General features: G+C 38.5%; 1 protein-coding gene across 1 annotated transcript; it reads left to right on the top strand.

Annotated features, from left to right (window-relative positions):
* Positions 1-1,528: 1,528 nt before the first annotated feature.
* On the top strand, positions 1,529-12,851 carry LOC139714224 (AP-1 complex subunit mu-1). Its single transcript, XM_071625940.1, has 10 exons — positions 1,529-1,680; positions 2,652-2,808; positions 3,636-3,703; positions 4,496-4,626; positions 4,971-5,115; positions 5,593-5,719; positions 6,446-6,588; positions 7,453-7,683; positions 8,688-8,813; positions 9,756-12,851. The coding sequence occupies exons 1-10, from the start codon at positions 1,639-1,641 to the stop codon at positions 9,852-9,854; spliced, it is 1,269 nt and encodes a 422-aa protein (XP_071482041.1). The 5' UTR covers positions 1,529-1,638; the 3' UTR covers positions 9,855-12,851.
* The last annotated feature ends 1,127 nt before the right edge of the window (positions 12,852-13,978 follow it).

Genomic DNA, 13,978 nt, shown 5'->3' with positions numbered 1-13,978 from the left:
TGATACCTTTTAAATGATATATTGGTCACTATAATTTGAAGTTATGGTCAAAAGAAGCAAAATTTTTCTTATCATTCTCTTTATTTTTCTTGACCTTTAATCGCAAATATCTCCATTTGGCAAATATGGACTTATCGGTTTTTGCAAACAAACTCTTTACATCTTCAGGAGGTTATTGAACAAACAAATTAATATTCATTTTCAAGAATATTTCTTGAAGCGTTTCATCTCATCTCTCTCTCTCTCTCTCTCTCTCCCTCTCTCTCTCTCTCTCTCTCTCTTTAAAGAAATTGTTGTCACGAAAAGAGTCAATAATTGCACTTTATATGTAAAGTTGAGCATGTAAACGCTCCCAACATTTTGGTCGATAGTGTCAAATCGCAATCTATTATAGTCCATGGTGTGCCAAGAGGGACAGTGCTAGAATTGGTCCTTTGTTGTTTTTGATATATCCGATTATAATGATATCATTTTCATATTCACTATTGCTGACAACACTAGTTTATTGCTCTCTCATAAAAACATTTCTACTCTAACATGACGGTTGCAACTCACTGAAATAATAAGAAAATTACTTTTCATTCATTTATTTTTCATCCATTTTCCCCGTTTCCAACAGCTAGAAACACATAAATTTCATCATAATACATAATAAAGGATATAGTTTATAAAATATTGTAAGTATGCGAAAATGCTGGAAATGGGTAGGAATGCTAAAATGCAGTGCTTGTAGGGTGCATTCCCCCACATGATTGATAGACTGATATTGCATACAATAAAAAGTGGATAATCAAAAGAAAGAAAATCAAAGGAATGAAAAGGAACCAGTGGGACTTTGGAAAGAAAGATATTATACAGAGGGGTGAAGGTTCAGGTGCGAGTTTCTTCACTTTGTCTCCCTCTAAAAATTAAATTTGTTAAGATCGCAACTGCTGATCTGTAAATTAACAAACATGTCGGAAAAGAGGAAGTGGTATTTTCCGACATGTTTGTTAATTTACAGATAAGCAGCTGCGATCTTAACAAATTTAATTTGTAGTCTTTTCATGTTTGAATGTGGAAGAATAAGGATTATTGAAAAAAAAGTGTGCGTGTGTGTGTGTGTGTGTGTGTGTGTATTTGCCAAAGAGATTTTAAATTTCTTTGGTATATGTTTATGGTCTTCATTTTTCATGAAGTTCAGCTTCGTATTTGTATAGGATCCCATTCATAAGCCTGGCTTCTTAAAGGGCCCTAAAAACATTCATATGTAATTCATGTATCTTTTTATGTAGCAATGATTATTTCTTACGTAAACACGGATGTATGCTTGTTTTTGGTTTTTAGTTGAAATTGGAATTGAAATATTGTTATTTCTTACATTCAAGCAGTCTCTTCCTCTATTACTAGTACAAGCTTACCCGTTTGATACATCTGGATGCGAGGTTGCTGGATACGCCGCCGGTCCCACACACACGCCCTCAATTCGGTAGCGGTAATGCATTGTACGTGTGTGTAGTGTATATGTATGACATGACGTGTATTACGTGTGAGGGTTAAGAGTAACAGCGCTTCAGTGAAAGATTGACGGATATCATGAGGAAAATCTTCATATTTTGTTGATTGATTCTCCTTTAAGTTTACCCAAACCAAACCGACATGTCAGTATCTGCCCTTTTCATCCTCGATATAAAGGGGAAGGTAAGATTTCTTTGTTTGTGGTGGCGTGTTTTACGTGGTGATAGATATAGATAGAACATTAGAAGTTGCCAAAATCGGTGACAGTGTGGTGTGAAACCTAACAAACCTTCATTGACTGATTGAGTATAGCCTACTAAAATAGGGGTCTACTTTATACATCATACATAGACACTAAATGCTTATTCTATCATTAATACTCTGTCTAATTAATGACAGTGGAAGGATGAAACAAATCTAGTTTTACAGAATAAGAGATTGACAATCACTTCACTGCACCAACTTCTACTTTGGGTAAAGTTTACAATGACATGATGGATATTGGTTAGTAAACAAGCAGAAGCACTGACAAGGTATGAAACACTGCAGTTGCAGCCATGCCATGCCCATGGTCATGATGATGGTGGTAACTAAAATGGTGGTAGCTCAGCCCTCAGCGGGATGTACCATCAACATCCCATAGACATACATTTGTATGGCATTGGGGGGTCTTGTCCAGCGCAGACTTGATCAGACATAGAAAAATACAGGACATGCATGACCTTGAGTACCCTACATGAATCCATGATCATGATCCAGCCATCTTGACGAGGAAAAAAAAATCTGGCACTGACCAAAGCAAAGAGGCCAAAAGAACAGGTGCCTTCAGTATTCAATTAAACTGCAATGTCAATGATTAATATTTGTTTAGATGTAGTATAGATTCCTTGCAAGTTTCTACCTTTAAAAAGCGAAGCTACATTGTAGTTATTTTCCAAACAAGTACAGTGTAAAAAAAAACCTACCATTGGTAATCATTCCATGGTCTGAATGTAGAATCTACTGACCTGTATTCCAGTAGAGTGTTCTACTCTGTTTTCTCTCACCATATTCATGATTTTTTTCCTTGTGCTAGTTTTAAATGGTTTAATAGAGTGTGGAAACCTTTCTAGATGCCATTTGATTATTTCATTTCTTCTGCTTCCCCCTTCAAGGTCCTCATCTCCCGAAACTACCGAGGAGATGTTGACATGTCGGCCATCGATAAGTTCATGACCCTGATGATGGACAGGGAGGAAGAGGAGGCGCTGTCTCCCATCATCATTCATGGCGGGGTCAACTACATGTACATCAAGCACAACAACTTGTACAGTATCCTTGACTGGGAGATTGTGTTTGTTTGTTTGTTTGTTTACAAGTTTGCTTTTCCAAGAAGGCTTTGTATGCACAAGTATTACTTATAGGACATGTGTAGCCATGAACAAACAATCAAAGCAGGACATTATCTTCATTTCAAATTACACATATTTTTCAGGTTAATACCCACTCCTAGGGTGAGGAAATGTTTTGTGATAACTAATTTGTCCTAAAGTAACCTCATTTCTAATTTTCTGAATTGCTGTGTATGGCTCTGCCTGCAGGCAAGAGTTCCGTAAGTACCCTTCATCAAAGCAAGTATTATGTTAAAGCAGACATGTTTAGTGGGAATGAATTCACCTTTAAATGAGTATAGAATATGGTAAATGTTGAACACATTGTATGTTGCGATATACGTAAAGATATGGGTTAGGAATTTAGTGGGAATCAGAAAGTGTATTGGCTGACGTCAAGTTGAATGGAGGGAATGAGGAATACTTTCCTTCTGATTTGGGCTTTTCACAAGTATCTGAAACATTTGTCTTGGTCAAATGACTAGCAGTGCCTGTAGAGCACTCCCCATTCTGTCTTTCAGTAATATGTCACATATTTCATATACTTTCCTTCAAGGGCTCACTTTTTTTCACGACCCATTATAGAAGAACTACAACTGAAAAGAAAGTTTTACAAATTTAGCATCTTACAGGTGTGATGAAATTTGATTTCATTTATCTTATAGAATGCTGTCATTACATTTTAGCACTGACAAGAGGTATAAGATAGGTATATTATATATCAATAATGTATGTTTATGCATCACAACCTTAACATCGTCGCTCCAGTTGTCACCATTTCGAAGAAAAATGCCAACGTTGCACTTGTATTCACCATTCTGCACAAAGTGGTAGAGGTAAGCGGATCATATCTTTCATCTCTTGGAATCGGTACATGTACATCTCTATTACAATACATGATTTACATTATCTTTGCTGATAGATAAATGGATTACTTGACCATCGATGTGTACAGAACAAGTGTAGGGTATGCCTGTGAATCTTTGAAGCTGTCTGCTCAGTTTATTGAAGGTCTAATCAAGAAGTTCACTCCAGTGTCTGTTGTCAAGTGTAGTCATGATACATACAAGTACTCTCTACATTAAATTCTATATGTGGGATAAATACTCATCTGCAGATGGGTGTTGGCTCTTTCTTATGTTTTCAAATGTTGGCTTGTAGTCTATCATGTATACTGTATATATTTGTTTTACTTCATGGATAAAAGACATACTCAGTTACTGTGCTTGTTCGATGTTTCTGTTTGTATACTCTGATCTTCATCAGGACAGCAGAGTTTTTGTTGTCCTACACTGAGTACACTACATGCCCTTTGTACCTCCATCAAGGACCATGAGTGTGCATTATGGCCTGCATGTTCAGGAGGAGAGTTCCCAAAGAAGAAAGAGAGTTGAAATTCAGTGTCAATCCTGTGATGCAAGGCATACTGCAGCAGGAATAAGCCCCATGTGCCTGTCCATTCAAAATTTGTGTGATACTTACCAATGGTGTATGAAAAGCCAACTCTACACAACACTTTCCAAATAGAAAGAAGAACACCAACATTTCCATGAGTAGCATCTCATAGACATTTCAAAAGATGAATGGAATCGTTTTCTTTCATTTTATTTCATTTTCATTTGAAATAGGTCTTCATAGAATACTTCAAGGAGATGGAGGAGGAGAGTATCAGGGATAACTTTGTCATCATTTATGAGCTTCTGGACGAGCTCATCGACTTTGGATACCCACAGACCACAGACAGCAAAATACTTCAAGAGTGAGTGCGAAAATTTTTTGTGTAATAACCCTTTTTGTTCGGCTGTCTGCTAGCATAATTTGATGACATTGATATCCGGACACTAGCTGTCAGTGAACACTGATCATGTAGCTTATATGTTTAATGAGCACTACACCATTGTAGTGTTAGTGTGGGATTGTACACATTGTCAGGTCAGAGTGCAAATTTTACTTATTTTCATTTTGTTGATGTTGTTTTACTTTTACCAATTCAAGTTTCCAATTGTCCTCTTTTTCTCCAGGTAGAATTATTTCCCATCCTGTGATATAGGGTCTTATACATATTCATGACAACCCTCATAACTGTCCATACTGCACATTTAGATACATCACACAAGAGGGTCAAAAGCTGGAGATAGCACCCAAGCCACCTCCAGCCATCACCAATGCTGTTTCCTGGCGGAGTGATAACATCAAATACCGCAAAAATGAGGTCTTCTTAGATGTCATTGAGTCTGTCAATTTACTGGTAAGCAGCTCTGGATTCATTTCACATTTCCTCTTTGTCTGTCATTTATAGATGTAAAACATAGAATGTGGCATATTCTTTTCTCTTTATATTAGACACTTGTTTGGCAGATAAGTGCTGTATTTCTCATGTACTTTTTCTTCCATTTTTTCACCAAGTTTCTAGTTTTGTGAATTTGTATGTGAAGTGAACTTCTCTTTGAAGCAAATAGCTTCAGATCACACGGAGGTTGTCAAAGAAATGTCATATGTGCAGGCAGAGTGCCATTTTCAGACCAAAGTCAAAACAGTGATTTTGTACACTTATTGACTGCATGTGCCAAAAATGATGGCTTGTGTGTGCACATAATCTCGTCAAAACCATTGACTGAGCTATATTCATTTTCAGCCTCCTTTTTTGTCACTAGAACTGCAAAGGTAGCTGGTGGCTGGTGTATTATGTACATTTCTGTTTTTTCCTCCATCCTGCGTTCATTAGGTAAATGTCAATGGTAACGTGTTGCGGAGTGAGATCATTGGAGCCATCAAGATGAGAGTTTTCCTCTCCGGGATGCCGGAGCTGCGCCTGGGCCTCAACGACAAAGTGCTCTTTGAAAACACAGGCAGTAAGTGGCGTGTACAAGTCTACTGGCTTTCCAACGCTTTGCTTTATAATCTTGTTGATATACTTGACATATACCGGGTAATGGGATTTAGAGTGTCAATTATTGAATGAATAAAAGGAAACGCTAGTGCAATTCTTTTCTACTCCGGCAATTCCTCGATCTATACTTGATTAAATTTTTGCCAAGGATTTCAGTAAGTCACATTCTGCTGCTCTATTCCAGTTAAGAACAGATATGTTTCATATTCAGTCCTTGTTATATTTTGTCTAAATACATATTTTTGAGAGACAATACCTTCTTGTAGTGATAACAAAGAGAACAAGAGAGAACAAGAAATGATTGCTTGACTGCTAATTGCCTACAAAATCTTAGTGTTGTTTACAAAATGATATGAAAGCGATATGCCAACACGTAGCTCTGAATGTCTTGTCCGAATGGTCACCATTGTGTAACAATGTGTAATGCCTTCACTACAATGTGTACATGGGTATACTAATGCTTTAACACCTGGCTCTCTCTAGCTCAGATTCTGTGTAGTTAGAAAAGCTGTCCTGCAGATTTTTTTTTCTTCAAATTTCTGAACTAACCGGAACACAGCTGCTTTATCCTAGTTTCTTTGTTCTCTTTTTCCTCTCTCTCCATCATCTTTATCTCTTCTCTGCATCATCTGATCTTTCTGCCATTCATCCTGCTCTGCCCGGACACCTCCCGTTCCTTCCCCACAAGGAGGGAAGAGCAAGTCAGTCGAGCTGGAGGACGTGAAGTTCCACCAGTGCGTGCGGCTGTCCCGCTTCGAGAACGACCGCACGATATCCTTCATCCCGCCGGACGGCGAGTTCGAGCTCATGTCCTACCGGCTCAACACGCATGTGAGTTTGAAGAGCAATGCTTGAAGTATGTGACAGGTGGTTTCTTTTGAAGACATGCATGGTGCAAGGCCTTGTTGATGTGATCAGGTGTTTGCTTACATGTGTATTTGGTTGTTGTTGTTGTTGTTGTTGTTGTTGTTGTTGTTGTTGTTGTTGTTGTTGTTGTTGTTGTTGTTGTTGTTGTTGTTGTTGTTGTTTTGAAACAGGTAAGTTCTAAGAAGATTTTGCTCCAATAGCAGAGGAGAGTGACCCTTGTAAACATGACATGCAAAACACAGTCTAATATCGAATGTAAGGCTATGCTGAAAATCACAGTATTGATGGATGCAAATTAGAAAGCAGTGTCCTCTTTGTAATGCACAGAATGTGATATGCAAAGACACATCCTTTCTCTTCAGTGCATGGATCATTTCACAGTTCTGTGTCGGTGTACTTTTGCTAGTTAGTACTGCATTATTATGTGAGAGATGGTACTGGCTGTGCTGTGAATGGCTTGATATGCAAATTCCCATGCATTAGTCATCATGTTGGCAATGAGAAGTTAAAGTTAAAAAAGAAAAGATCATTTTTATAAATGCATGTTAAAAACAAAAGTTTTCTTGAATGATGAAAAATACTCCTCTGGATTGATGTTCAGAAACTTGTCATGGTAGCAGGTTTCTTCGTTGAAAAGGCTTGCACACAAAACATAGATATCTTCATTCATATGCAGGATTTAGGGCTTTTCCAAGACTATCTTATGGTTTAACCCTTTGTGAGCTTTGAGAGCCAATCGACACAGAAAACCTCATGATGTTATACACACAGTCCAAAGCCCCTGGCACAGACATGATTAACTGCCTCTCTTCAATGCATTTGTGATAGGTGAAACCCCTGATCTGGATCGAGTCTGTGATCGAGCGGCACTCTCACTCCCGTGTGGAGTACATGATCAAGGCCAAGAGTCAGTTCAAGAGGCGGTCGACGGCCAACAACGTTGACGTCATCATTCCAGTGCCCAGCGACGCCGACTCACCCAAGTTCAAGACGACTGTCGGCTTCGCCAAGTACATGCCAGAGAAGAACGCAGTGGTGTGGCACATCAAGTCGTTTCCAGTGAGTACTGCATCGTGATGTCACATTTCTGGGCCTTCATTGTTATTGCATGGAGAGTTTATGTAGTCACAGGAAAGCTAGCTGAGGTACTCACTCACAGCTTGTTTCTGTGGGTTTTTCTCCACAGGGTATATAAACCATTCATTCTTTATACATAAATTTGACTTTGTATATTAACTACTGTAAAATAAGAATCCTATGGGAAATTAATTTTTCAAGATAGGCCTATAACAGGCCTATAACAGAGGGGCCCACACACTACAAGCTCTGTCTTTTTAGTGGGTCCCTCCATTTTTCGCACTTTAAGCAACGGTATACATGTACTTCACTTCGATCACTTCTGTTTCTTTTTTACTATACAATGTATGATTACTTTAGGTCCTCAATTGTTGTACAGTCTTTATCATCTCACTATGTTCTATTTACCTTATTCTCTGTTATCAAAAGAAGTGAAACATATGTTTTGTCGAAAAATGAAATAAACTTTGAATTGAACTTTGAATTGAATTTCACTTGATTGAAGTTTTTCTGACAGAATGAATTTTTTGCATATATATCTAGATATCTTCAAAAATATTCACTTGCTATTTTTCAGCTACTTCAGTTGTGCATGTATTTTTGAAAAATTTTCACATCATAAAGTATTCCTCGTTGATGGGGACTGTTCTTGCTAGACAGTTTACTGACATACTGACAAGTACTGTATGCATCTGTGTATGCGTAGGGCATTTATTTTGTCGTAAAGGTAAAGTGATTGATGACTTGTATGAGTGAGAAAAGAATGCAAGTTAGGGTCAGGCAATGTGATAACACTATGTTTATATTTCATGGATATTTAGATGTAGTCCTCGCATTGTCTTAGGATATATGGGACATATTTCACAGGAGATGCAGAATTCCACATATCAAGGATGCATTTCCTTGTGCACTAGTTTTACATACATATTTCATATCTGCCTCTGTTCATATTTCTGTGTGTTCTAATTTGTCTTCTCTGTGTGTAGGGAGGTAAGGAGTACCTGATGCGAGCCCACTTTAATCTGCCCAGTGTAGCGGCTGAGGAGGCGGAGGGCCGGCCACCCATCAGCGTCAAGTTTGAGATCCCCTACTTCACGACGTCCGGTATTCAGGTGAGACCGTCTTGAACCCGCCCTAACCCCAACGATGTAGGCACCCAAATTTCCTAGCTGTGGAGTCTGGTATTGGCCTTCTTGAATGCTGTTGTTGTTTTTTTTATAATTATTACTTGTAATAGACGGAATGTCTCTTATAGTAAGGCAATATAAAAGTTAGCATTTATTATCATATACAGTACCTCACTTGTATTGATATATAATATGTTGTGTAAATATGAGCAGGAAAGCTAGCATTCCTGTTGCATTTGTCCTTTTGCATGTTTAGTACCTAGAAATGAAAACTGGTATTCCCTTGATGAATGTATGCAGCTTCATTTTGGTGTGCTAAGAAAAGAAAGTTGCCAAGTATTTGTTGGATGTAAGCTGCTTTATATGTGGAGCTGTTGTGGCTAAGGGGATAAGGCTATGGGTTGATAATCACAAGGTCCCTGTTAGTTTGAGTCCCCTGGTGATTTGAGTCCCTTTCTGAAGCAGTTTTGCCCCTAGTCAAGGAATTGATACTCATTGCTTTATAGTCCTTTGGAGAGGACTATAAGCTCTCAGTCCTGCGGTGGCATTCTTACAAGCATGTATTGCTTCCTTAGTGGCCATTTAAAACAAATGAATTTTATGCAATTCAGTTCAATTTGTCTGTTTCATATCCATCTGAGAAAAGGGCTGGATACTGTAAAAGTGGATATTTTCGTGCGACTAATTTTTTGCGCTTGGCCGGGTGAGAAGAGTTTGGTGTGTTTTTAATTCCGTGGAATCAAGAACCAAGTACAGGAACATACAGCAAGCAAAAATATTCGCGTACTTTTATTTTCGCGCTAGTTTCTGGTTGCGCAAAATGTGCGAAAATTTCCACTTTTACAGTAGCCCATATTCAGCTGCACTTGCTGGTCACTACAGCATGGTCAACCCAGTTTTCTTTCTTTCTTTTTCCTTGTATCATAGGTTCGCTATTTGAAGATCATAGAGAAGAGTGGCTACCAGGCTCTGCCATGGGTGAGGTACATCACACAGAACGGGGACTACCAAGTCAGAGTACAGTAAGGAAATGATGTATCAAATTCAGCCAACCAATCACAGGACTTCTCTCAGACATCTTGGTACCGATGCAAAGGTGGACAGCCAATGGGAAAAGGCGTTTCATTTTGTCAATGTGTGAACCGAATGGCCAGAGAGATGATCAGCACTAGCATTCCCAGACCACTACTGTGGGAATGTCCCAGATCAGTGAGCATGAGTGTTGATGACACTATACACCCTATACATTATACATTAACCCTTTTTGTGCTTTAAGTGCTGATTGACACAGAATACCCCATGGCATTGTACACAGTGTCCAAAGTCCCTGGTACAGAAAGGGTTAAGAAATGATAGCAGAAGAAACAAGCAGCACGTTTTCAAGTGATCCACTTGTTTCTCCAGCCACAGTCACTACGTTGTATCTCTCAATTCTATGCTGTTCTGCCCCTTGAGCATGCGTCTGTTAACACAGTAGATAGTAACTGTATGGTGGGCTTGGCATAGTACTATGCTTGTTGTCACAAGTGTATGATAGCTAGATGTAACCCTTCCCCCTTCAACTTGCAACAATCCACACATCTTTGAGGAATAGAGACGTCAAGCATCCGTACCTTCACGTTGCTGATGAACATTTTCGGTTTTAAGGTCATTAACCCACAGTTAAAACACATGCAGGCACAACAGCGTAATGCCTGCCCAAGGTCGATGTGTGTCCACTTCTCACATCACTGGAATGGCAGATATGGCAAACTGCTGAAAGTCATCGAGGCCTGGCATTGAGAGAAGTCTTTAAAGTTTGTTTCAAGTACTCATGATAGATTGATGTATGTTGTCTGTTCTTATTTTTTTTTTGTCTTCTATATATCACGATTTGTAATGCATTTATGTGCCGCTTTGCCGCTACCTGCAGTCACGCTCATGCTTGTCTGCGATTATAACTCTTTTTTTTTTTCCAACATCACAAGTGTAGAGATTCTTCTTCTTGGTAAACATTTTCTTGCTGCTATAAAATGTGTATTCTTTATATCAGTGGCACCCACCCTACTTTTGTCAGTGACTCTGTTCACAGATAGAAGTTGTTCCTTTTTGTCCCGCTACTCATAATGACCAGAGAGATGTAAATTAGCATGTCACAGGTCAGATAGTGTCATAACATGTAGCCAGATACTTTTGATTCATGTAGAACAACAACAAAAATATGGAGATATAACAAAGTTGGAATTTTTTTTTTCAGAATTCTGCGTGACCGTGATACCAGCTTAAATTAATCGGGTCATCCACCGTAATGACATAAATCGTCAAACTGCAACAGCATGGTTGACATGCATTTCCAAACCCTAGTTGTATTTTTCAGTGTTATCTACAATCTATCCATATCCACATTTTAACATCATAAATCAGGATGAGCTTTGCTTGTGCTGGCCATAATAAATATTTATTCATAGACAGTGCTTTTGTATAGCAATTTCAGCTAATGATACCACCCTGTGTTGATGCCATTTTACAGTACCTACATATATTTTGTGCAAGCCTTGTTTACATCATGGCCCATAGTACTGTTTTGTTATTGATGCACAAGATTTGCCCTGTAAGGAGATATGACATGATGTCTAAAATGTAATGAAATAAACACCTTAATTTTGTAATGGTTAGGTGGTGGGGATGAGGAACAGTGTGTGAATAATGAAAATCCACTCCGCATCAGTGTCGATGGTGTCCTATAATTTTAGATACATCGTGAATGATGCTATTGCACATTGCGTTGGCAAGTAAATTTACTCGAATCTAAAAAAAAAGTGTATTTATGGGAGAATGCTTGATCACCAAATATTGCACTTCATGTTATGTCCCTGTCTCAATAAATGTAATGTCAGGGGATATCGGCCAAAAAAAAAAGGGGGAATAAATAGATAAAATAAAACCTAGTTTACAATGTATGTGCACTGATCAATGTCGGGGAAAAGACAAAAAAAATCATGTTATCACACAACTACATGTAACATAGAGTAAAGCTGTGCATTTTTGCCCAGGTATTAGTCACAAAGTCTGCTTAGCAGTCACAAGAGTGTTCCTTTAAGCTCCTGTCCATATCATATGTGCATATTGTTTTCCGTTTGTCCAGGCTTTTGTGCATGTTTTTGTGACAAAGAGTTAGTATTCTTATAGAGTCATTTATATACAAGCTTATGTTGACCATGGCTAAAGTATCTACAGAGCTGCCAAGTTTCACTGAACATGTCGGAGGCTCCTCATAAAACGTCGGACATCTTGTCAGTCCTGACAAAGAAATGTAAAAGCCTTCTTGATTCGGGAATGCTTTTTTGCCTGTTGAGATTCATGTCGTAATTACCATGTGGTACCTAATAATCGGAGACTGCTTTAAGCGGGAACCCAGCTTTGGTGGGAGAAAAACTTGGATCCCGACCCCTCCAAATGAAGCAGGGACCACTGGACTAGTATCTCCCCGTTTACTCTTCAGAACTTTCCAGACTTTGGTTTTGTTAATGTTGACGGCCCTGTAACTAAAGACATTATGAATAATTATGTAATGTCAGCTCACACTGTATGTATTTATCATTCGTTTCTCTACTATCTTCACCAAAGGTCACTAACATAATGTAAAAGTTTGGCTCTGATATGATCTGTCATAAATGCCAGCAGTTATCTCATATAGTCTACAATAAATAAGATGGCATGATGTGTTTCCTCCAACCCAGGCATCATAATGCGCAGAACATATACTACAGTGCAGGTCTTCAGGTGAAACAAACCACACTGCAGCTTGTAAGGTTTACAGTGATGCATATACACTACAACCTGTAGTGACATACACAATTTACCTCCCCAAAAGGGAGGTCACTTCTGTAAAATGGAGAGGACAATGCACTTACTAGTACGATGTAAACTCCTGATTGAATCATTCTTGAAATGTTGGCCTTCCTAATCCAAAAGTCCATTATTCTTTTTCTATTTTTCTTCTATCTTTTTTTTTTTTTTGTCTGGATGTGATCAAAAGATAAATGTGTACTACTATCAGATGTAATAAATTTTGAATCATAGAACATTATAGATGTTTGTTGTGTGATGGACTTATTCTTGATTTGTTAACTTACTGTATACGCCAAATATTTCGTGAGGTTTTTATTTTCACGAATTTCGTGAGTCAGGTGCTATTTGCGAAATTAAAGACACACGAAAATATTGACTCTGATTCTGATGTGGATGTGACTTACGCGTGTACATTTCTCCGTTCAGTACAGGACTCCATGATCGCGAATTTAACCACTCATGAAATCGTCAGGAATTCCTGATTCGCGAAAATTTACACTCGCAAAGTATATGGCGTATACAGTACCCATTTATTCTCTTTGCTATCATCACCCACCCCCCCCCCCCCCCCCCCACACACACAGACAAACACACACACACATGCATAAAGGCAAGGTAGATACATTTTTTCTTATTGTTAACTGTTTATAAAATACTGCCCAGAGTTTATTAAAGTATGATCATCACTGTTGGGCTGTGTTAACTTGACATTTGCTGTCGTTCAACCTAAACTGCATGAAATGCAATGGTCCTGTACTTGCTGGCCTATATCAAGTGTTTAAAACCTCATAATCATTTATCCTCCACAATTGACTCTAAAGGTACCCTGAGGCTGCGACGCCTCCAGCACGTTAATAAAGAAATAAATAAAAAAGAAAAAAATTGTTGTAATTCACAATCAAAAAGGTAAATAAATCATTCTCAATGTGAAGAATCTGGCAAACCCAATTTTGCAACGGAGAGTGCATTTAGTACCAGTAACTGATTATTTGTTCTTCGATTTATCGTGCAGAGCAACAAACTGGTTCTCACAGTCATGCTTGGATAGTATGTGCATTTTTGTAAATATATTTCCCCTTGTGTGTGTGTTTGTTTTTGTTTTTCTGTGCATCAACATCTTTTGATCTGAAGAGCGTGGAAGGCGAAGCCCTGATGATGACATAAGCACACAAGATTACACACACAAACACACACTCTCAGAAGTTATCACGATGTTAACTATTAAATAGTGGTTAACACGCAGTGTTGCAAGAGTCAAATCAAATCAGGGAGGTGAGGCGAACCTAATCCTGAAATGCAACCAGGGCCCTGTTGTATAA

Source organism: Diadema antillarum, unplaced genomic scaffold, assembly GCF_040938485.1.
Source record: "Diadema antillarum isolate AM-2024a unplaced genomic scaffold, OU_Dant_1.0 seq00002197_RagTag, whole genome shotgun sequence".
NCBI lineage: Eukaryota > Metazoa > Echinodermata > Echinoidea > Diadematoida > Diadematidae > Diadema > Diadema antillarum.
Note: the sequence above shows the minus strand (reverse complement) of the source record. Positions and strands in the feature narration are given on the sequence as shown.

Coding starts and splice junctions, on each gene's coding strand:
- LOC139714224 (XM_071625940.1), top strand. CDS start 1,639: ATGTCAGTATCTGCCCTTTTCATCCTCGATATAAAGGGGAAG. Junction 1,681..2,651: donor TCCTCGATATAAAGGGGAAG/GTAAGATTTCTT, acceptor TCCCCCTTCAAG/GTCCTCATCTCCCGAAACTA. Junction 2,809..3,635: donor CAAGCACAACAACTTGTACA/GTATCCTTGACT, acceptor TCGTCGCTCCAG/TTGTCACCATTTCGAAGAAA.